At 40.5% G+C, this 24,384-nt stretch overlaps 1 protein-coding gene across 3 annotated transcripts; it reads left to right on the top strand.

The window, feature by feature from the left end:
• Positions 1-123: 123 nt before the first annotated feature.
• LOC138964457 (POC1 centriolar protein homolog A-like) lies at positions 124-24,179 on the top strand. Of its 3 annotated transcripts, none has more exons than XM_070336418.1 (14): positions 124-274; positions 1,478-1,562; positions 3,563-3,642; positions 6,605-6,696; positions 8,779-8,887; positions 10,542-10,612; positions 11,611-11,718; positions 12,877-12,992; positions 13,282-13,415; positions 15,455-15,523; positions 16,196-16,351; positions 18,269-18,355; positions 20,372-20,581; positions 22,371-24,179. In XM_070336418.1, the coding sequence occupies exons 1-14, from the start codon at positions 260-262 to the stop codon at positions 22,473-22,475; spliced, it is 1,437 nt and encodes a 478-aa protein (XP_070192519.1). In that variant the 5' UTR covers positions 124-259; the 3' UTR covers positions 22,476-24,179. The 3 variants fall into 3 exon arrangements, with proteins under 3 accessions (XP_070192519.1, XP_070192520.1, XP_070192521.1); XM_070336419.1 differs by lacking the exon at positions 18,269-18,355 and adding an exon at positions 16,636-16,656; XM_070336420.1 differs by lacking the exon at positions 18,269-18,355.
• The last annotated feature ends 205 nt before the right edge of the window (positions 24,180-24,384 follow it).

Genomic DNA, 24,384 nt, shown 5'->3' with positions numbered 1-24,384 from the left:
TGCATATTTACCACTGAAGCAGTACTTTTTGTTTCATTTTTGTATTCAAGGTTGTACAATTTTTTCACAAACTTATATATTTTGAAAAAAAGATTTGAAAGGGATACACCAAGTAGCAATTCTCCCTATGACTGACATGCGCAGTCCAGTCGCAGGCGGCTCCTTTTGAATTCATGCCTGAACGAAACTTTTACAGCCAAGAATTATTCTTGTAATATTTCAGCTTTCCTTTTGGAGTCTTGTGGCGACGTAGGACAATATGGCAACACCACTGGTGAGTCTAATATAACAAAGTTATGCAGTGCAGCAACAGTTATGTTTGAATGTCTGGTGATTGTGCGAATGCTATGCATTCTCGAGCTCAAAACGAACCCAGGCTTCACTGTGTTATGGATTCTTTTTTACCGATTTAGTCAAAAGCCTTGATCACAACGATCTGCTAATCGTACCATGCATCATCTAATCAATTCACAGTTTATTTGCGTGATACATGCGGTTACGACTCCTTCCAAATTGTGGTTATAAATATCAGAATGTAAACAGAGTTTCTGCAATTGCTAATCAAAACAAGTCACAACATGAACATGCTTGGCACTGGCAGTTCTTGAGCGTTGACGAGAAACTTGCATACTCTCAGTCTCATGCTAACACTAACAGTGAAGCATTGCATTTCAAGGAGAAGTGGGGATAAAATATTAAATATTACATTTTTGTATTGTTTATAATATTATTGTTGCCGTAACTATGTATCATAGATCATTGTATACAGTAACTCACTCCCCTCCAAGTCCCATTCCCACCCCCTTGCTTAAATTTAAAACACACATTATCACTATCAGTCACAGTCTCACTCTCAGCCATTATAAACAGTTTTAAATTTTTTGTTCTTATTTCACCACTTGCATATTTGGAACTAACACTGGATTGGTTTTGATTTAGACGTTACAGTTACTTCCCTTAACATTATAAAAGTATTAAAACAACATTTTATTGTAATGTAAGTTATTTGTAATTTGTATTTTTGACCAAACTATATGACATTTTACACAGATCGAGACAGTCTGTTCCCCAAAGACTGCGCCAGGTGAACAATGACTCATTGACTGTCGAGATCTATGTAAAAACTAAAATATTATTACTATATTTTGGTCAAAAATGACAACATTAACAATTCTGTATAGATCGATTTTAGTTAGAATTCCTTTTATTTGTTACGATGAAATGCACACAAACATACAGTCTTTTTTAGTCTCAGCTAGCCGCCTAAATGTGAGTTTTTGTCCGTCTCTGGCGTCACGTGACTCACGAGTCACAATGCTCACATGGCTCAAAGTCAAAGAAGAAAAATCCAATGGCAATGTTCAAACTTAAATCGATACTTTCAGTACTATTATCTTTGGGGGAGCATGCATTCAATTCATGCATGTGGCAACTTGGGTGATAATATAAAACTTTCTTGTGTTTCTTCCACTTCCAGGAGGACCCGTCCTTGGAGCGTCACTTTCGTGGCCATCGTGACACAGTGACGTCAGTGGACTTCAGCCCTGTCATGACACAACTAGGTATGCTGTCGTCAGTCCATCCACAGTGTAGAATTATTGTACAGTGGAGCTGGAGGTATCCCACGAACGCTAAACTGTAATCGACTTGAGAAATTTTCATACCGATAATACATGATAAAGAAGGATTCCTTGTGCCCGGCTACGGGCTACAGTTGAAGATGGAAGTTCACCAAAAATTGGGACCATACTAACATAAATACGGTGGGTGCAATAGGCGCCCCCATTTTTCGAGCAAACGCCACCCAAGGCACTGCATACCCCAGCGAAAGACAAACCTCTCTCTTACTCTCTCTCTCTCTCCGAGGCTCTCTCTCAAACACACACACAGTGGAGCCCCCCTTTTTAGAGCCCCAATTTAACCTTAACCTTACTTGTTAGATCTTCTCTTCATAATCTCTGTAAATTTATCACAATTTCTCAGATTTTTGGAGACCTGTCTTAAAGGGGGGGGGGGGTTCCACTGTATCTTTCTTTCTTTATTTGGTGTTTAACGTCGTTTTCAACCACGAAGGTTATATCGCGATGGGGAAAGGGGGGGAGATGGGATAGAGCCACTTGTTAATTGTTTCTTGTTCACAAAAGCACTAATCAAAAAATTGCTCCAGGGGCTTGCAACGTAGTACAATATATGACCTTACTGGGAGAATGCAAGTTTTCAGTACAAAGGACTTAACATTTCTTACATACTGCTTGACTAAAAAAGTAAAATCTTTACAAACATTGACTATATTCTATACAAGAAACACTTGACAAGGGTAAAAGGAGAAACAGAATCCGTTAGTCTACGACATGCTGGGGAGCATCGGGTAAATTCTTCCCCCTAACCCGCGGGGGGTCCACTGTATCTGTCTTTTTGGCTCATAAAGAGGTATACAGTCTTAAGGATGTTGCTATGAGGATACTTAAACCATGCAGTATTGTTCTCAGGCCTTGGTTTTCAGTTAGTTAGAATGGTAATGCATACTTGTTTGATCTCTGATGTCTTGGACTGACCTCTGGCCGCTCTACGATCGAATTGTTTTTGAGTCACTTGAGAAAAAGTGACTCTATGTAATCGGTCAGTGTTAGTCTGTCCGGCCGGCCGGCCGGCCGGCCGTCCGTAGACACCACCTTAACGTTAGACTTTTCTCGGAAACTATCAAAGCGATCGGGCTCATATTTTGTTTAGTCGTGACCTCCAATGACCTCTACATTTTAACGATGGTTTCGTTGACCTTTGACCTTTTTCAAGGTCACAGGTCAGCGTCAAAGGAAAAATTAGACATTTTATATCTTTTCTCGGAAACTATCAAAGCGATCGGGCTCATATTTTGTTTAGTCGTGACCTCCAATGACCTCTACACTTTAACGATGGTTTCGTTGACCTTTGACCTTTTTCAAGGTCACAGGTCAGCGTCAAAGGAAAAATTAGACATTTTATATCTTTGACAAAGTTCATCGGATGTGATTGAAACTTTGTAGGATTATTCTTTACATCAAAGTATTTACATCTGTAGCCTTTTACGAACGTTATCAGAAAAACAAGGGAGATAACTAGCCTTTTCTGTTCGGCAACACACAACTTAACGTTGGGCTTTTCTCGGAAACTATAAAAGTGACCGGGCTCAAATTTTATGTGAACGTGACTCATTGTGTTGTGAATAGCAATTTCTTCCTGTCCATCTGATGCCTCATATAATATTCAGAACTGCGAAAGTGACTCGATCGAGCGTTTGCTCTTCTTGTTAGTTACATGTAGAGCTCTGTTCTGACCGGAAATTTTTTTTAGTGGCCAGAACATTTAGACCCTCTACATTACTTACATGTATCGATTTAGGTCCTAACTGACCTATTGCCCTCAGAATCAGAGTAGGATAACAACACTGACCATCATGTATGTGTTTTTAGTCAGAAAACTGAATTAAATTCCTAAAAAAAAGACCGTTTGCATTGTGGTCTATGGAATACTTGTGTGCGGAAGAGGATGTGTAACCTGATGTGTTCAAACAATTTGTTTTCAGCATCCGGGTCCATGGATTCTTGTTTGATGGTCTGGAATTTCAAACCCAAAATGAGGGCCTACCGTTTTGTGGGACACAAGGTAACATATTTTGTGTGAAAATTAATTTGTTTGGAAATTTATTGAGAGTGGGATGACTTGGGAAGAGCTGTTACAGACGTGCATGAATTTGAAAATGGAACAAATGTGTGTTTATTTTCACATTGCTGACTAATGTTGTTCAATTTCAAACATGGCGTGGTGATAAGCAACAATATAAGATGTTTGGTGGCTTGTTGACAGACCAGCTTTTTTGTTGGTCCAAGGGGACCATATGTGACCCTCCACCACGAAATGAGTCGCATGTCACCTCGCGCGGTTCTGCGCTAGGCTTGATATAAGTCCGGAGAGTGTATGGTAACAGCGTGAGGGTCACCTTAGTCACAGGCTTATAACTCAAACAGTTTTCGCTCTTTTCTAAAACGGGTTTCACCACTGGATAGAGCATAAAAAACTCTTTATGAAAATGTAAAAATATGAAAATCATGCAAAGGTGACATGCGACTCATTCCGTGGTGGAGGGTCACATATCGTCTTTTGTTTCATCTTTATCGACCAAGGCCGAAGGCCGCGGTTGATAAATATGAGACAAAAGGCGATATGCTCCCCGAGGACCAACAACAAAGTGCTGGTCTGACAACAAGCTACCAAACATCGTTTTTGTCATCATTTTGGTTGTGCAACAAAATGCACAATAACCCACAGGGAGACGAATTTTTAGAATCCAACTCCGGGCCACAAAGCATCGTCACAGTACAGTAAAACCTGTCTCTAAAGGACACCCTTGGGGTATGGTAATGGTGTCCCTATTAGACAGGTGTCCTTTCTTCACAGGTGGAGGGGCCGGGGCAATATTTTACAAAGAGCACTGAAAATAGAGAGAGAGAGTGAGAGAGAGAGAATTGAGCTATTGAATACATATGGGCCAACAGCCCCTTTCAATGGATTGAACATGAGACTCGCTGAAAATGTGAGTAAACAAATGATACATGTAGCAAACAACAACAACAACAACATCCCCTCCCCCCACCCTCCACCTACCCCGTTCCCTACACATACTGTGCATTCAAACTTACGCAAGTCGGACGTCACAAAGCTAAAAATAGCTGACTCTTCATCGGTCGTTCAACGGGAAATTCCGCAGTGTGTCTCGACCAAATTGGGTCAGCTCTTGTTTCATTCAGTTTTTCTAGTCTCAGCATAAATGCATGGAACAGAAATTTAGCTGTGTTAACTATTATTTCCTTCGAACAATTGCTTACAAAGAGAGAGAGATCGAGAGCGGAAAAGCGAAAGTGAGCGAAGCGAATGTGCGTGAGCGAAAGTGAGTCTCCATCTAAACAAGCCACTGATTGGTCAGAAAAGGGACAGGACAACCAATCAACAACCATTTGTGCTACGGCTGCCGAGCACTGACCTGAATAACAGTCGAGTTTTCGAAGTTGCGTTTTCATGTACGTAGTGTCCGTTTGTGACAGTGTTTACACTTCCTACGGTCCGAAAAATCGTGTCCGCGTCCGTAAGTGGCAGGTGTCCGTCCGTTAAAGGTTAGTTATTGTTGAAATCGTGTTCGTTCCATGATAAACTGTCCGTATGTAGCAGGTGGCCGTTACAACAAAGGTCCGCTAGACTCAGGTTTTACTGTAGCACGAGATAACACGTCAAACTTGTAAGTGACGTCAAACGTAGCTTGTTGACGCTTTTCTTCCAGTCTGAAAATGTACAGAGCTGCGATCATACCTGTGAATCCAGTAAGTGTTGAGCATATTTCTTTTCTTTTATGTGTTTATGACTTTTCGTTGTGGATTTTGCGATTACAGAGATAAGTTGCAAATTGACCATGAGTCGCCGCGGTAATTATCAACATTGATTGGGTCTTTGAGAGTGAATGCTTACAATCGTTGTCCTCGGAAACACAAATCCAAAGCCACGATGGTTCCACACATCAAACAATCAGCCTGATTGGCTTTTACTTTGACAATCCACGTTTCACATGAAAGCTCAAACCCATTCACCACCTCGAGTTATTGCATGGGGAACATGAGATTTATTTACCAGGTGTTTGTGAATGAAAACTCGTGAAAATGATGACAATGTGTTTTATTGTTTTTTAATGTTCACTTTAAAAAAAATATATATATATCTATATCTATATACGGCTTGTGTGTGTCTGTCTGTCTGTCTGTCTGTCTTTCTGTGTGTTCCCCATGCACGGCCAAAGTTCTCGATGGATCTGCTTCAAATTTGGTGGGCATATTCAGGTAGACCCCGGACACAAGCTGGTCGATGAAAATGTTCAACACGTGCTCTCAGCGCGCAGCGCTGAACCGATTTTGGTTTTTCTGTACATCCATTCCCAGTAACTCTTCCTTATCTTCTCCAGTGTTTTGCGCGTTTATCTCCCTTCCTTCGTGCGCCGGCAAAGCCGGGTATTCGGCTCTACTTCTTCCCGGCGAAGCGGGGTACCCGGCTCGGCGAAGCGGGTATTCATCTAGTAATATAGACATACACACACTATTCCTTTCAGCATCATATGCTTGTTAGTTCTAGATCTAGTACGATGTTTGTGCGGGTGTTATAATGCAATATGTAGCCGTATGATGGTTCCAGTGTGTGAGTTGTACATGCCCGGGTGCTAGAGTGCTGCATGAATGAGTAAGTGCATGTGGAGCTGTATGGCTGGGTGAATTGTGGGTTGCATACGTCCGAGGGGCACATGTAGCCTGTGTGTCTGAAGTAGTGGGTATGTTGCGTAATGGTGTGCTGATATTGAACTTCAGTTGTGTTTTGTAAATGTCTATGTATCAGTGTATTATGTCTTGCCACACACATGCCAAATTTCCTTGTATTGATGAGGACAATAAAACTTCTTGTATCTTCTTGTATCTAGTCCTCCTAAGAATTTAATTTCTTTTTGATGCAACTGAAAATAGAAACAAAGGAGTCGCACACACAAATATTTATTTTAGTCTAACTTTATGGTTTGCCTATGATTTGGTTTCAGGATGCTGTCCTGTCTGTTCGGTTTTCACCTTCTGGTCACTTAGTAGCTTCTGCCTCCAGAGACAAGACTGTTCGCTTGTGGATTCCTAGTGTGTGAGTACATCTACTTATTTCAGTGAAGTGCAGTGTGTAAACATGTTCATCACTTTGTATGATTTGTATACATGTGCGAAAATGTTTGTGTGTACAATAGTATCTGTGATGAATTGACAGTGACACCACTTTGACCAGTCAAAGGTGTCCCTACATTGTAGGTGGCCTGTCATGACAGGTATATTCTGGTCACGATAATAGACAAAGGGACTACATGTGTCAGTTATTGGGAGGTTTCCTCTCATTTTAGGGGCCTTGCATCGTAAGTATCACTGTACATGTGTTTTGTTTTGTTTATCATCTGCGTCGATAAATAGTTTCGAGCATGTCTTTTGATGCATCTAAGTTACCATTCTAAGGTAGTTTTAAGTACAATTAGAAATAAACTTACCCTTTCTGACCAAGCTGTTAGAAAAGTGTGTGCTAGCGCAGCTCCAAGAACATCTGCTGAGTAATGATCTTTTGGACGTCCATCAGTCCGCATACAAGAAAAATCATAGCACAGAAACCGCTCTTCTTTACGTAACTGACAAGCTGCTGACCAGTGCTGACAACAAGGAAGTGTCTGTGCTCGCACTCTTGGACCTCTCGGCGGCATTTGACACCATCGACCACGACGTCCTCCTAAAGAGACTACAGTTCACGTTTGGAATTGCCGACAAAGCCTTCCAGTGGTTCGTGTCATATCTTTCTGAACGCTTTCAAAGAGTACAAATAGGTCAAAAAGAATCATCCCCTGTTCCCCTGAAGCACGGAGTACCTCAGGGCTCTGTTCTAGGCCCGGTTCTGTTTACACTATATACACAGGACCTATCTGACGTCATCTCGAGGCATGGCTGCGAACACCACAAGTATGCCGACGACACCCAAATAGAGGATTCTGCTCCCCCCAGTGATTTTCCAAAAGTGGTTAAAAACACTGAGCGCTGCATTGAGTCAGTTAAAGACTGGATGATAGACAATAAACTCAAGCTGAATGACTCAAAAACTGAGGTGATGCTGTCAGGCTCAAGGCATGCTTTAAATCAGATTGACTGTACTTCCCTGACAATAGGCGACACTCAGATTGTTTCCCAAACCGCTGTTAAGGACCTAGGCGTGTACCTGGACTCTGCTCTGACAATGCAAAAACACATTAGTTTTGTTTGTAAATGTGCCTTTTTTGAGTTGCGCAAGATTTCCTCTGTCAGATCATTCCTGACACTCCAAGCCACTGTTCAACTTGTCTCCTCTCTGATCCTGAGTCGACTTGACAACTGCAACTCATTGCTTGCCGGCCTCCCCACTGAAGAACTTGATCGCTTACAGAGAGTCCAGAACAGTGCTGCAAGGCTCATTCTGCAGAAGTCTAAGAAAGACCATGTCACTCCCCTACTTACCACCCTTCACTGGCTTCCTATGAAGTATAGAATCGAGTACAAGCTCGCTCTGTTAGGGTACCGCTGTTTTGAGAAATCACTTCCCCCCTATTTGTCCCATTCCCTCAGTATCTACGAGCCATCCCGTTCTCTCAGATCCTCCTCTGAAAAACTCCTTCGCATCCCCAAAACCAGGACCAAGACCTTTGGTGAAAGAACCTTTAGGTACCAGATTCCGACCGTCTGGAACTCGCTTCCAAGTTCTATCCGTGATTCCAGCAGCCTTTCCTCCTTCAAAACCCAACTCAAAACATACCTGTTTCGTAAAGCCTTTGCTTAGCCTGAGTAGACTCTCCACAACTCTATTCTGTTTTGGAACTCTCTACCCTGTATGTGCTTTATGGTCTCTTTGTCAATGGTATCTTTGTGTGTGCGCGTGCGTGCGTGTGTATGTGTGTGTGTGTGTGTGTGTGTGTGTACTTTTAACATTGTACGCTAAGTTTTGCTTAGTGCTTGGGTTCTTGGTGTTATGTCTCAGTTAAATGTATGCTTTGTATGCTTGTTGATTTGTGCTAGTTTATTCTAAAATCAATTTGTAAAGCGCCTGGAGCCAATTGATGGGACTCGCGCTATAGAAAAGTTATTTATTATTATTATTATTATTATTATTATTATTAACTCTCTAAATTCTAATGATTGGTTTTATTCTTGGTTTGTGTTCCAGTAAAGGAGAGTCGACTGTTTTTAAGGCCCACACAGCTACAGTACGCAGCGTTGACTTCAGCAGTGACGGACAGACTCTCTGCACAGCATCAGACGACAAAAGTATCAAAGTGAGTTATAGATCTCTTCCACCTTCCTTGGCCCCCACTCTTTTCTCCTCTCTTTATGTCTTCTTTTTTCTTTATTTGGTGTTTTACGTCGTTTTCAACCACGAAGGTTATATCGCGACGGGGAAAGGGGGGGAGATGGGATATAGCCACTTGTTAATTGTTTCTTGTTGACAAAAGCACTAATCAAAAAATTGCTCCAGGGGCTTGCAACGTAGTACAATATATGACCTTACTGGGAGAATGCAAGTTTCCAGTACAAAGGACTTAACATTTCTTACATACTGCTTGACTAAAATCTTTACAAACATTGACTATATTCTATACAAGAAACACTTAACAAGGGTAAAAGGAGAAACAGAATCCGTTAGTCGCCTCTTACGACATGCTGGGGAGCATCGGGTAAATTCTTCCCCCTAACCCGTATGTGAAAGAGAGAGAGAATGAGACTGAGAAAGGCATTGAGACTAGGCGAGATGGAGTGAGTAAGAGAGATAGAGGAGAAACTCTGTGTGTGTTGATGTCGCTTATGTGGAATATTAGCTTCTTAATAAATTACTTAGGCCATAATTATAGTTCCATTCATGCAGATTCTTTCTTTTTTTATTTGGTGTTTAACGTCGTTTTCAACCACGAAGGTTATATCGCGACGGGGAAAGGGGGGAGATGGGATAGAGCCACTTGTCAATTGTTTCTTGTTCACAAAAGCACTAATCAAAAATTTGCTCCAGGGGCTTGCAACGTAGTACAATATATGACCTTACTGGGAGAATGCAAGTTTCCAGTACAAAGGGCTTAACATTTCTTACATACTGCTTGACTAAAATCTCTACAAACATTGACTATATTATATACAAGAAACACTTAACAAGGGTAAAAGGAGAAACAGAATCCGTTAAGGCGTTAGTCGCCTCTTACGACATGCTGGGGAGCATCGGGTAAATTCTTCCCCCTAACCCGCGGGGGGTATTCATGCAGATCCCAAGGGGTAAATGTATGTAATAGAACCGGAAGTGCTGGGCAATTGTAGGCACAGTGAAACCCCCTTTTGAGACGTCCAAAAACCTGAGAAAATCAGGTCTTGAATTAGGCCCCCCCAAAAAATAGGTGTGGTTACGGTAACATAGCCAAAAACAATAGGGTAGGTAGGTAGGCAATCACTTTTTTTTTTAAACTTTTTTTTCTAATGTGTACAAATTAAACCTACTTGACAGGGAAATAAGTGTGCGACTCGGGCGCTTTCGCTTTCATTGCGTTTTTTGCACTCGTTTTTTTGTGTGTGTGACAAATGTAATAAAAAGTTATAGGATCGGCCCCTAAAAATAGGGTAGGTCGGGTTACCGTAACCACACCTATTTTTTTTTTTAGGCCTTATAAAAATAAAAAGTCTTTATTTACCTAAAAGGTAAGAAATTTACAGAGGTTCTGAACAGAAACTCTGGAAAACAAAGATCTGAAAAAGTAGGAAGTCTTAAACTTAGGGAGTCTCGATATAAGTGTAAGATACGCTAGTGGTATTTGTTTTGTTTTTTAACTGCAGCATTTTCTGCAGTTTGTGTTTATTCCTCAAGACTGTCGAGTTGGATTGTTGTAAAACTAAGCAAGTAAGGGAAAGAAGCTGACAGGCATGAAGGTTGACTGAAGTTTTCTGTTGCAGTTGTGGACGGTGCACAGACAAAAGTTTCTTTACTCTCTTACACAACACAGCAACTGGGTACGCTGTGCAAAGTAAGTGAACGTCTTTGAATTCTGTGATAGTTTCTTGTCTATCCTCTTCTCTGCTTGTTATTCTTCTATTTGTATTAGCTAAAGAGCACGTCTAGGTCAAAACATTTGGGTGGTGGGGTTTTTGAGTCACTTGAGAAAAAGTGACTCTATGTAATCGGTCAGTGTTAGTCTGTCCGGCCGGCCGGCCGTCCGGCCGGCCGTCCGTAGACACCACCTTAACGTTGGACTTTTCTCGGAAACTATCAAAGCGATCGGGCTCATATTTTGTTTAGTCGTGACCTCCAATGACCTCTACACTTTAACGATGGTTTCGTTGACCTTTGACCTTTTTCAAGGTCACAGGTCAGCGTCAAAGGAAAAATTAGACATTTTATATCTTTGACAAAGTTCATCGGATGTGATTGAAACTTTGTAGGATTATTCTTTACATCAAAGTATTTACATCTGTAGCCTTTTACGAACGTTATCAGAAAAACAAGGGAGATAACTAGCCTTTTCTGTTCGGCAACACACAACTTAACGTTGGGCTTTTCTCGGAAACTATAAAAGTGACCGGGCTCAAATTTTATGTGAACGTGACTCATTGTGTTGTGAATAGCAATTTCTTCCTGTCCATCTGATGCCTCATATAATATTCAGAACTGCGAAAGTGACTCGATCGAGCGTTTGCTCTTCTTGTTAATACATGTGTGCATTGGCTTAAACCGTTTGTCTCTGAATTAGTTAAAACTTGTCAACATGCAAGTCTCTCTTTTGCTGTCTAAATGATTATATTTTAATTGTTCCTTTCAACTCCATTTGCTTGTTAAAATTTGGCACACATATATATATTTCAGATCACTTTTCACACATGCACTGGGTGCTTTCATTAACATAAATCAATTTTAGCACACATAGTTCAGTTCCTGTACTTCTATGTTGACAGATTGATGCAACTTTGGTGCACCTACAGTATTTTCCACCAAGTGACGGACATGAAATATGTGTTTGTGTTTCAGATTTTCCCCTGATGGTCGTCTGATTGTGTCCGGTAGCGACGACAAATTAATCAAACTGTGGGATCGACAGACCAAAGACTGCATCCACTCATTCCATGAAATTGGAGGGTAAGAGTTTTAATGTTTTCTTTTTGTATCTTCTTCTTCTTCTTCTTCTGCGTTCGTGGGCTGAAACTCCCACGTACACTCGTGGAATTTTACGTGTATGACCGTTTTTTACCCCGCCATTTAGGCAGCCATACGCCGCTTTCGGAGGAAGCATGCTGGGTATTTTCGTGTTTCGTGTTTCTATAACCCACTGAACTCTGACATGGATTACAGGATCTTTTTCGTGCGCACTTGGTCTTGTGCCTGCGTGTACATTCGGGGGTGTTCGGACACCAAGGAGAGTCTGCACTCAAAGTTGACTCTGAGAAATAAATCTCTCGCCGAATGTGGGGACGAACTCACGCTGACAGCGGCCAACTGGATACAAATCCAGCGCGCTACCGACTGAGCTACATCCCCGCCCTGACCTTTTTGTATCAAACTCAGTGCAGTGGAATCCGCCTTTTAAAGATACCCTCCTCACCCCCCACCTCCGGAATGAGACTTCCCGTTGTTAAACTTAAAGACCTTTCTTTCTCCTATTTTCTGTTTATAACCTCTAAATGTACCTCCATTTTAACACTCCCTTCTGTTTGAGTCTTGGTTTTTTTTTAGTTGTTTTTGCTCTTAATTAAAAGAGGGAGACTCGTTCTTGTCTTTCATTTTTCGCAAGGGACGATTTGCCTGTCTCGTTAGTTCCTGGCAAATTCATACACTACAAACTTAAAATGGAATCTTGCATATGATCTTGCACTTGTGTGTGTGCTTTAAGGTTACAATTAGCTTGGAAATCACAAGATATTTAATTCATGACTAGAGTAAGAAAATCAGCAAAAAATGTGCATGAGGAAAAAGAGAAAACTGGGTTCTGTGAGGATTAGGAGATAGAAAAGCTGGTTGCCTCCCTTACACAGCGTTCAAAACAAAAACCTTTTTTTTCTGTATTTCTGCTTCCCTGCTTTTCCTTTCTGACTTTCAATGCAGTTTTTTTTAGTTTTTTTTATCACTGGATCAGAAATAAATAGATTTAGGAGATATTGCATGATGAGGATAGTTGTGAATGCATAATTTTTATAATAATGTGAAATGGAGTGCAGTGGACATCTCGGATGTCTGTGTTACTCTTACAGCATTAAAATGTCTAGCCTTGAGAGTGAACTAGCTTGTGACTTGTTACAGGTATGTGAACCATGTTGACTTCCACCCAAGCGGAACATGCATCGCCTCAGCCAGCACAGATGGCAGTATCAAGGTCTGGGACATCCGCATGAACAAAATATTGCAGCACCATGCAGGTAGGCTACCTTTAGCCACTGAAGATTGGAGGGGGGGGGGGGGGGGATGCATGGTATTGTCCATAAGTGGATAATGTGTTGCTGTAAATTTATTGTTACGTTATTTTGTTAGAATGTATGTACTTGATGTTTAAATAGCACGGTGTTATTCATAGTTAATATGTAAAGCGCGGAGAGCATAGTTTACTGTGGTTCGCGCTATATAAGCTGTCATTATTATTATTAACAAGCACATGCTTCGCTACCCTAGCTTTGCATTGGTAAAGACTCTCATCGTGTACCTTTACAGCACACGCAGGGGCAGTAACCAAGTTGTCCTTCCACTCCAACGGTAACTTCCTCATTACCAGTTCCGAGGACGCCACGCTGAAGATCTTTGACCTCCTGGAAGGACGCATCTTTTACACGCTGCACGGACACCAGGTCAGAGTTAGAACTGTTTCTCATGTACTGAAAGGTACAGTGACACCCGCTGTGTGAGACCTCTCAGATGAAAGGAAATGCCCGTAAAGGGACACTTTCCCTTAAATAGACGGATGTTCAGAATCGCAGACAGTGGCTGTCTCAATCTGTGTGAAATGTCGTATTTTGTTCAAAAATACTACACGTGTATATTCTTTGCTACTGGGCAGAATGTAGACTGGTTCACACTGAGTAAATGTAAACACACACTTGCACATCCCGAAGCCCATCTAGTACTGCATTTTAACACACCTGTTTTGCAGATCTCGCGGCATGTCACATGACGTGTAGTCTCGAATAACCCAGTTTAGTGATAAACATGTTATTAGCGCCCTTTTCAATGCTCTGCATTTGATCATTCTATTATTGGAGGTTTTGTCAGTAGACATTGAAAAAAGCTTTTGTTTTAAATGTATTGGCAAACTAAATTTACGGTGCAACGTACGCGTGCCAAGCTTACTTGAATTATAGATGTTCAAATGCTCTGTGGAGTACACTGATTTTTCTGAAAATACACCAAGTTTGTTTGAGAATACTCCAAGTGCAAAATAAGGGTTCCCAGGTTTGTAATTGGCTTTTTCTTCCAAATCAACATTTTTTTCCAGAAAACACCTTTCCGGAGGGTGAGCTGAAAAATGAATTTGAATGTTAAATTGCACACTAGTGTGTATTACTTGGGAGGGTTTTCTCCCTAGCTTTGTGAAAGTTCCAATCGAGCTGTTGGGGTTCTCCAAACATGGCCTCGTCACATGAAGCAAACGTGCTCTTACAGTAGCATCTCACCTTTTTGGAATGACTTGCTAGTTACACTTTGTGTTTTGAGTGCTAGTGTCAGTGAAACTTGATATTTTCTCAACCAAAGACTGAGTATAATTCTTTCAAAAGTTTTTCATTGAAGCAAACAACCAGGAAAGCGTCTTTTACAGTTCATGCGTCACCATTGGCCGGAAAGTCGGCTGAGAATTGCATGTCACATAAAACTCTGTGACTGATTAATGAAGTAATGCGTGTAATGTGTAACTCAAGTGACTGCCATGGTTGGTAATTTCCATATCCAGTTGTTGCTTTTTTTCAATGAAGTTATGACTAAATAATGCATGAAAAATGAAGAGTTTGAGTGGAAAATTTCTTATTTTTCTGTTGTGGTCATTTGAGTTGCACTTAACACCAGGAATGTAAAAGTAAAAAGCTTGCAACTTGAGTGACCGTCATTACATTACATGTATGAGTTTTTTTGCAAGTGCTACTTGAGAATGCGTATTCAGGTCACAGATGCTTGTGATATAGATCATATTTTCAGAATTGAAGAAACTCTAATATTTTATGCATTACATGCATACTTTTGTTTGAACAATCACATGACACGTTGATGTCGTTACTTAAAATAGATTTTACTCACCCTATTTTTAATTCACTCCAGAAGTGTTATATGATTTCAACAGATTTGAGTTGCATTGAAATTCAAATACTATTTTGTCATATGAGGACCATCTTTAGTGTGAAGAGTCCAGGAAATAAATAATGCGTTTTGAACACAAGGACAAGGCTTCACAAACTTGTCAATTTTTAATAGTGACCTCTGCCCAGTAGCACAGAACGAGTTTTTTTTAGTTTCTTACTTGCTGATACAGTGGAACCCCCTTTTAAGACCCCCCCAATTAAAGACCTCCCCCCCCCCCCCCCTTTTAAGACTTTGCTTTTTCAGATTTTCTCTTCATAACCTCTGTAAATTTATCCCCATTTTAAGACTTCCTCCTTTTTAAGGCCTGAATTTCTCAGAATGTTGGAGGTCTTAAAAGGGGGGTTTCACTGTAGTCTGGAAACATGTAGATGTTGTTGTTGCTTAACACTCGCGGGACCATTCGGTACCAAGAACATTGCTTCGTCAATCAAATGGTGAGATTACATGTCCAACAGTTTCAATCACCGCATCATTTAACTGTGATGTTTTTGGAGAAAAATACAGATGATAAAATAAAAAATATAATTTCTGTCTCCAGGGCCCAGTCACAGCAGCGTCATTCTCTAGAAACGGGGAATATTTTGCTTCAGGTGGATCCGATGAACAGGTAAGTGAGATCTTCTGCTTTAATAACTAAATTATTTGTTTCTAACTTTCATAAGTGTTAGTTTTGTCAATAATGAACGTTCCAATTATCTACCATTCTTGATTTTTTTTATCTTAGGCCAAACAAAAATATATGTTGGTTTAGAGTAACCCAACCGACCCTATTTTTGTCTCGCCGACAATAAAACTTTTTTTTCATTTCTTAAAAAAAAGAATCAACTTTTGGCACATTTGCGAGACTAAGGGAAGTAACCTCCTTTAAACTTGACTAAATCTTTAAAAGAAAAAAATTAAAAGAGAAAAAAAAGCTGACCTACCGACCCTATCGTTTTGGGTCACGTTACCCTAAACCAACATATATTTTTGTTTGGCCTTAGTTCTGTCTGATTGCAGTGACTCTTTAACGCTTTCTACCCCACCTATGTTGACCCATTTTTTTTTAGCCGAGACCAGCTGTGCTGCAGCAGGTCACTCAGAATTGTAGTAACTGTGTCGTAACTGTATAAACACGCTGGATTGCAGGTGTTAGATGGACTTTACAGGAAGCGACTGTAGCTAACAGTCTGAGCGGATATATCCGTACCTGGTCAGATAGAGCCATATGAGTGGGTGGGTACGGATATATCCGTACCTGGGAGACAATGAGTTAAATAGCTAATGCTTTGTCTCACAGGTCCTCGTGTGGAGGACCAACTTTGACAAGCTGTCAGCTGGCTGTGTGTTGGGCTCTCAAGGCTCACGTGATGGCTCCAGCGCCGAATTACAAGCACCTCCCTCCATGGAGGACATTCCTTCCAGAGTGCAGAAAGGGAGAGCTTCTCCGATCAGCGTGAGTTGTCTTGGTTTTTTTGGGTGTTTTTTTTGTGATTTATGTTTGGACTGTTTATTTCGTTTGATTCTTATTGTTGTTTTATTTTGTTATCAGTGTTGTTTTAATTGATTTGTATTTTGATATTTATTGCTGTGCTTTTTACCTGTTGGATTTTACCTGATGAACCCAGGTTAATTTAGTGATTAAAATGGGGCAGGCCGACTGTAATGATACTAAGGTGGTAATTTGTTGAGAAGAAAATGAATGTGATGTTATCCCCCGCTGCCATCTCTCCTTTTCAGCAACGTAAAGTGCGCTTTCAGGTAAGGAAAACAAAAGGAGAAAAATACCTGTTTTAGAACCCTCCTCATTGTTGCTGCTAACATTATCTTGCATGTTGAAATATGAGTTCATTTCTAGTAAGGTGGTTACATGACAGCAAAAGCACCAATGACGATAAGCTTGATTTTCCTACTGGTTGACTAATAAGCATGTCTTAAAGCCCGTCCTTAACTGGGCCAAGTCGACTACGCAAAGTATACTTTGCGAAGCTGGCGGCACAAAGCTTTTGCACTGAGTTTTCGGTAAAAAGATTTTGCGACGGCTTTGCAAAGTCGACTTCAGGCTCAATTAAGCCTGATCTTAATATACGCAGTAAGCCACAGAACAGCTGTCCTGCAGTTACGCTAAGTGTAGTGTTTGCTTTCCCTGTGCTTCGCGAAGCGTTGAATCATAGCACTAACGGGAACGGCAACCGCAACTCATTTCACATACTCCCAGAACGAATTTCTCCTTGGTGCGCCATGTTTTGCGTAATCCGACATAAATTTGCATTAAAAATAACACAGAGCACGAATTGGTGCCAGAGATCCAGATTGGAACTCAGTTTCAAAAAGAAATATCATCAGACTTGCGATGTCGTCATCAGGTTAAAACGTGTCTTTTCAATGCGTCATTGCCAGCCAACCAATCAGCGTCTACTGCATGGGACACACCTGCTCAAAGCAAAACCTGTGCAGTGAAATTGATTGCATGCATCTCGGAGCAGTAGTTTTAGACATTGCGCACAGCTGAATGCAGCTGCAAGCAGGGTATATTAAGAACAGGCTTTAAGGACGGCCTATACTGCCAGGGTGACTACTGTGGAGTCCACTTGACATGAACATTTTTTATTCTGCAAGTAACAAATAAACAAAATAATGACTTAATTGGAGGATGAGTATTTTGAATTCTTCTGAATGTGGAAGGTCTTTGATTCCACTCAGTTACTCTCGGCGTCCTACACTAATGGATTTTATGGCGACTTTTTAATATGCTTCAGCGAAGATTACTTGTAAAATTAATTGCATGTCTTTTTCAGGTTCTTGAGAATCAAACAATGATAAAATCACATCAAAGTCAGCATAGCTTGCATGTCAAACATGATTTTTTTCAGATTTCTTGAGTATAGAATTATGATAAAATTAAAATCACTTCAAAGGACATGTTACTCTTTTTCAAGTTGTTTTGCTCGCTATTAGTCATTGAAATAAAAATGGAGATTTCAGAATCCAATGTCTGAATCATGTTAACTGAATGCCTCGGTCACCTGAATAGACGATTGTCCTACTCAGTCAAGGGGTAGAGCTGTCACTCTCATTGCACCGCTGCATATCTGCTGTCTAACAGTGGTGATGGTGGCTTGCTGCCTCCATCACTTGAATAGACCTTTGTCCTACTCAGTCAAGGGGTATTCCACTGTGTAGCTCAGCTGTTAATTTCATTGCTCCACTGCATGCCGGCTGTCTAACGGGGGTGATGATGGCTTGCTGCCTCCATCACTTGAATAGACGTTTGTCCTACTCAGTCAAGGGGTATTCCACTGTGTAGCTCAGCCGTTAATTTCATTGCTCCGCTGCATGTCTGCTGTCTAACGGGGGTGATGGTGGCTTTCAGCTGGACGCTCGATTGGCAGTCAAAAACAGGGATGACGAGGAGCCACCAGTCACTGACGTGGGACCGGCCATGTTCTCTAGAGCTCAGGTCTTGAAACGCACCGCATGCTTTGACAACCAGTGACAACATTCATTCATCATGATTGAATAGAAGTGATAATAAATAACTTGTTTATAGTGCGAGTCCCTGCAATTTGCTCCAAGCGCTTTACAATTTCATTTTAAAACAAACGGGGAATAATGTAACGAGCATACAAAGCATACAAATATATTTGAAAAAAACAACAACAAAACAAGCAAGCTGGGCTAAGACAAATGATAGTCACACACACACACACACACACACACACACACACACACACACACACACACACACATGCACGCACACACGCACGTACACGCAACTACACACACACACACACACACACACACACACACACACACACACACACACACACACAATAGCTGAGCTTAGTTTGGGCATCGATTGTTGATGCATTAACATTTAAAACTATCATTTTTTGTTGAGTCAGTCAAGTAACCCACTGAAATATCTGGCATGTGGGTCATAAGATCTTGCAACATAGACTGTACTAGCTATTTTGAAATCAACCCATAAAGTTTATGGCCAATTATTCAAATTACTGATGGTATGCTGTATTTGGCCATTTCCCTTTGACATAGGCTGAGCAATTTAAAGGTGTTTGGCTTGAATTCATTCAGCCAGGTCTCTGATTGGATGGAAAGGCAGGGTACTGTAGGCAGAAAGGGACCGTAATATTTGCACAAATTTGGAAAATGTATTGAATGGCTGAATGTTGTCACTCTTGTCAGCTTTTGTCACTTGTTTTGTATTGTTTCAATTGAGTATTGAAAAAACATTTTCTGTTTGCTTGTTGTTTAATTTGCATGAGGTGCATGGTGTTTTATGCAGTCGTTACTCGTTCTACTGACAACCCGTATGGGATATATTGCAATAATCCTGTGGGAATGATTGTAAAAGCATGAAAAAAATATTGCATCTCTTCTGTGTGGCGGGTTAGTTTGATATACAGTATTATACTTAGGGAGCATACAATCAAATTCTTTTCAGATTCCCATATGACAAAGCAGATTTCGCACGGTCTGATTCACAAATTGCATGGCAGAAGTAGAAAGATTGACATACATTGTATGGGATGTTATTGTCTGATGACATATGTGCATGGTCCTATAAGAATGTGATCTGTACCATCTATTATCAGAAAGAGGTCTGTTCTTGTTAATCTTAAGGGGAAGATTGGAAACAATTATTTAAAGTTGAATGGCACATTGAATGCTTCTTGTTTTGGGCAACTTGTGTTGAAAGGGATCAAAGATAAAACTGAGCTTTCACTTTCACAAGCCATTGTTTTTAGGGACTAGAGTTTGTAAATGTAGTCATGTTATTACTGGTTGAAACTTAATAACCACAAATTATCTGAAGTAACATTAAACATGAGAACAACTTTTACTACAAGTAGCTACATTGCATATTTCTCTCCCCTTGCACTTCGCAAATGTTAATCTTACAGACTGTTCATTGCACAATGGTTAAAGCCCAATTAGCTCCCTAACGTCCATGTTACCAGGGAACAAGAACAAGAGACGTAGTGCGCAGCAGAACCGTCAGTATGAATTGTATCAGAAACTTTTGATAACCATACTATTTTGGGCCTCAATTCTTTGCATGTTTATCAAAAGTTTCAGCGATACCGTTTTATCTGAAAATAGACGAACCCTGAAAATAACTGTCAGGTTTGTATGGGTTGTGAAAGAGTGAATACTCTTGCTTTTAGTGAGGCAAGCTTTTAATGCGTGCTCCTTGTCCACGTGTTTCAGACACCCTTCTTGCTAGTGACTTACCTATAATGTACCGTGGGAAAGTTTGCCTCACTAAAAGCAAGAGTGTTCACTCTTTCACAACCCATACAAACAAGACAGAGTTATTATTCCTGGAGTTTGTCTATTCGGCACCTTGTAAGCATTTTGTTTCCTGGAGACATGGCTATAAGAGACCTCTGGCTTTAACTGGGTTTCAACATCTAACAATACTGTAAAGTCTTTTTCCTCTGACTGTTTTCAGGTGAGAATAGACCCAGCGCCAGCGTCCAGGTCAATGGATGTTGATGCGGACATGATGTCAGACAGAGAGTTTCATGACCCCCCCACCGCCATTGCCGGCACTGTCAATGATTCCAGACCTCGCACACAGCCGTTGGAAGCGAAGGCCGTCCCTGCAGGGCTGACCAAATTCATGGAGCAAATTGCAGGACAGCTGGACATTCTTACACAGGTGGGTCAATTGTTTTTTGTTTGTTTGTTTTTTGTTGTTTGGGGTTGTTGTTTTGGTGGGAGGAGGGTTTTTTCTTGTACATGTATGTTTGTTTTTGTTTTTTGAAGAGAGGAAGAGTAGTGACACTCTAGAAAGATGGGTCAAAAGATTATTTAAAAAATAAACAGTCATGATTTTGTAGACACAATTGAAGTTTCGTTTTGTTGGTGTTGATATTCCTGGCTGCAAGAGAATCTCATTTCATGAAATGAAGGTCTTAAGAAGCAAATAAGAAAATCAGTTATCTGCATCATGCAAAATCGGAGGTATAGTACAGCTGATGGGGTCTATGTCGACCAAAAGAGTGGGATTCCCTGTAGGTGGAGTTCCTGGAGGGGGATTCCCTGTATACAGGGAATCCCACAGGGTGGAGTTTTTCAATAAAACTTGCAAACCATACTCGAATTTCTAAGAAATATCAAAAAAGATTGAAAAACATCAAATTCTACCGATGTCGCCAAGCATCACGTGACTGTCAGCGATATCAGCGACACGCTACAGGAACTAAATCCTGTGGTATTCCCTGTATACAGGGAATCCCCCTCCAGGAATTCCACCTACAGGGAATCCCACTCTTTTGGTCGACATAGACCCCATCAGCTATAGTACATGTACCTCCTAATGCAACAAAATCCTGCAGAAGTAGCAGAGCCAAGAGGTATAAAAATACAGAAAATGTTACGCATGAAGTCCCGTTCTTTTTATATTTAGTCAAGTTTTGACTAAATATTTTAACATCGAGGGGGAATCGAAACGAGGGTCGTGGTGTATGTGCGTGCGTGTGTGTGTGTGTGTGTGCGTGTGTGTGTGTGTGTGTGTAGAGCGATTCAGACTAAACTACTGGACCGATCTTTATGAAATTTAACGTGAGAGTTCCTGGGTATGAAATCCCCGAACGTTTTTTTCATTTTTTTGATAAATGTCTTTGATGACGTCATATCCGGCTTTTCGTGAAAGTTGAGGCGGCACTGTCACGCCCTCATTTTTCAACCAAATTGGTTGAAATTTTGGTCAAGTACTCTTCGACGAAGCCCGGGGTTCGGTATTGCATTTCAGCTTGGTGGCTTAAAAATTAATTAATGACTTTGGTCATTAAAAATCTGAAAATTGTAAAAAAAATTAAAAATTTATAAAACGATCCAAATTTACGTTTATCTTATTCTCCATCATTTGCTGATTCCAAAAACATATAAATATGTTATATTCGGATTAAAAACAAGCTCTGAAAATTAAATATATAAAAATTATTATCAAAATTAAATTTTCGAAATCAATTTAAAAACACTTTCATCTTATTCCTTGTCGGTTCCTGATTCCAAAAATATATAGATATGATATGTTTGGATTAAAAACACGCTCAGAAAGTTAAAACGAAGAGAGGTACAGAAAAGCGTGCTATGCAGCATAGCTCTTCTTGTCAATTTCACTGCCTATGCCGTGAGCGGTGGACCACGAGTATACGGTCTTGCTGCGTTGCATTGCGTTCAGTTTCATTCTGTGAGTTCGACAGCTACTTGACTAAATATTGTATTTTCGCCTTACGCGACTTGTTTCTAATTAATAGGTACATGTTATATTATTCTGCAGATGTGGAACACTGAAAATACTTCTTTTTTTCGGGTTTAGACAATATCATTGTTGGAGCAGTGATAAAGTGAATAATAATTGTCTTGCTTAATAAATAAAAGCAGAGCATGAAATGTGCGACAGCTTTGTAAAAGTAGATATTTTCTCTTTCTCCCTGTTACAGACGGTGTCTTTGCTGGAGCAGAGGCTGACCATGACGGAGAATAAATTGCGAGAATGCATCGACGGCCAGCAAGAGATACGTCTGCACATCAAATCCACGGACTGAGGCCTGCCTTTGAGTGCAGAACTTGCATAAATCTGAATAATCATTCCTACCATGTTAAAGTCATTCTCACCTCTACATCATCAGCAGCAATTTGCTCAGGTGTCCTGAAGTGGCTACCAGCACAATATTTAATGTCATGAGAAGTGTAAAGGCCATTCTGCCAGCCGGCTTTGTTCTTGTCTATTTGTATGTAGCTTGAGGCCACTTACTTTTCAACCTTCAGTCAAAGTTTTACACATACAAGGGGCTGAGGGGCACGAAGCAAAAGTGGGTGAAACCCAAATGGGTGAGAACAAACTGCGGGGCCTGATTAATTGAAATCTCAACAAATCTCAATTTCAACCTATCCGACACCGCGGCTGACTCCCACCCGGTCGGTAACTTTCTCGTGCACCTCGGGCCCAGAACGTTAGAACTTCCATCAGATCGCCCAAAACTTTTCCACCCAGAACTGCCTGAAACTTTGAAAAGTTATCTCAACTTTTATGGCCATTTTGAATGCTGTATCCATTCCTGGTTCGTGTGTGAAGCTGAAATTGAAGCAATTTGATAAAAGAAAGAAACCAGGAAGAGGAACGATCATTGCATGGTGTTGGTTGCACAAAAACATGTTCAGCAGAGTTTTCATATGCAATATTCACCCACAAGCATCTCTTCTTTAGCTGCAGTCATTATTTTTCAAATCTGCAAATGTTCCATCCGGTTTCTTAGTCCCCATCATGTTGTACTAATTTCCTCGTGTTCACTGGCCCTTTGATGACTAGACACTTCATTCCAGGAGCTTTGTATCACTATTCCGTCCACTTGCATCTGATTGGAAGAAAATCATTTGAGCTGCATTAACGTCCCTGAAATGTCAAAGCAATGTCTTTTCCTTGCATTCCTTCTGGCTGGAGGTTTTGAAATAAGCCAAGAAGTGGAAGCTGCACCGAAGATTGGCTGTCTTTTATTGGTGCAAACGTCTTGCTTGTGGCCATTTTGTTGTCACAGCTGAAGTTGAATTCATTGTTCTGAAGATAGTTCCATAGTGTGGATGCATTCCTTTTTGTCAGTTTCCTGCACTATGTTCTTTTTGATTTGTAAAAAATAAACAAAAGAAACTTATGTTCAGATTTCTGAGGTGAGCATAGTTACTCACTTGACTGTGTGGCACCCATCCATGGAAAATCTTGTGTAATAGTAAGTTTGAGTAATTCTGTGGCAGCACATCGCATTTAGGATAGGATGTGGAAAGGTGCACACTTGTGTACACGCATTATGTGTACAGTCTACAGAGTTTTATTCATTTTTTAAAAGAACAGTATCTTCAAAGCCTTTGGGGTAATGCATTTTATAAGGGGATTTTTTTCTTCGGCTGAGGCGAATGTTCGTCTTAGAAAACTGCTACTAAGAGTATCAGTTTCTGAAGTGAAATCTGTGTGTCTGTGATGATTGAATTTGTATTCTGCCAACGTCAGTATATTTACCTTAAATGTATATATGAAACTGTGGACATATGTTTTTCCTTCATGATATATATATATACATGTATTACACATTTTATTTCAGCTGTACAGTTATGTAAAATGTCTGTAACTGTGAGTCTGCGTGAGTGTGTGAGGTAGGTTTTAATTTCATATGAATTTGAGGATTCTGTAGAAAGCATTTCTTTACATTTATTTGAGCAAATGGACACATAAGATGGATTAAACATCTGAGCTCGTGTTTCTCAGGGTTTTGTGAGTCCAATTTTGTGAAATGTGGTTTGTGTCATACTGAAGGTTGAATTAGTTTATACATGCACATCCATAGTTTTGTCTATTTCCATTGAAACACACACACACGCGCACCTTGATGCACCTTGATCGGTTGATGCCAGCTATGTTATACATCTGTCGAACATTAAAGAACACAAATGGACATAGGTGGG

This window comes from Littorina saxatilis, linkage group LG4, assembly GCF_037325665.1.
Source record: "Littorina saxatilis isolate snail1 linkage group LG4, US_GU_Lsax_2.0, whole genome shotgun sequence".
Lineage (NCBI taxonomy): Eukaryota > Metazoa > Mollusca > Gastropoda > Littorinimorpha > Littorinidae > Littorina > Littorina saxatilis.
Note: the sequence above shows the minus strand (reverse complement) of the source record. Positions and strands in the feature narration are given on the sequence as shown.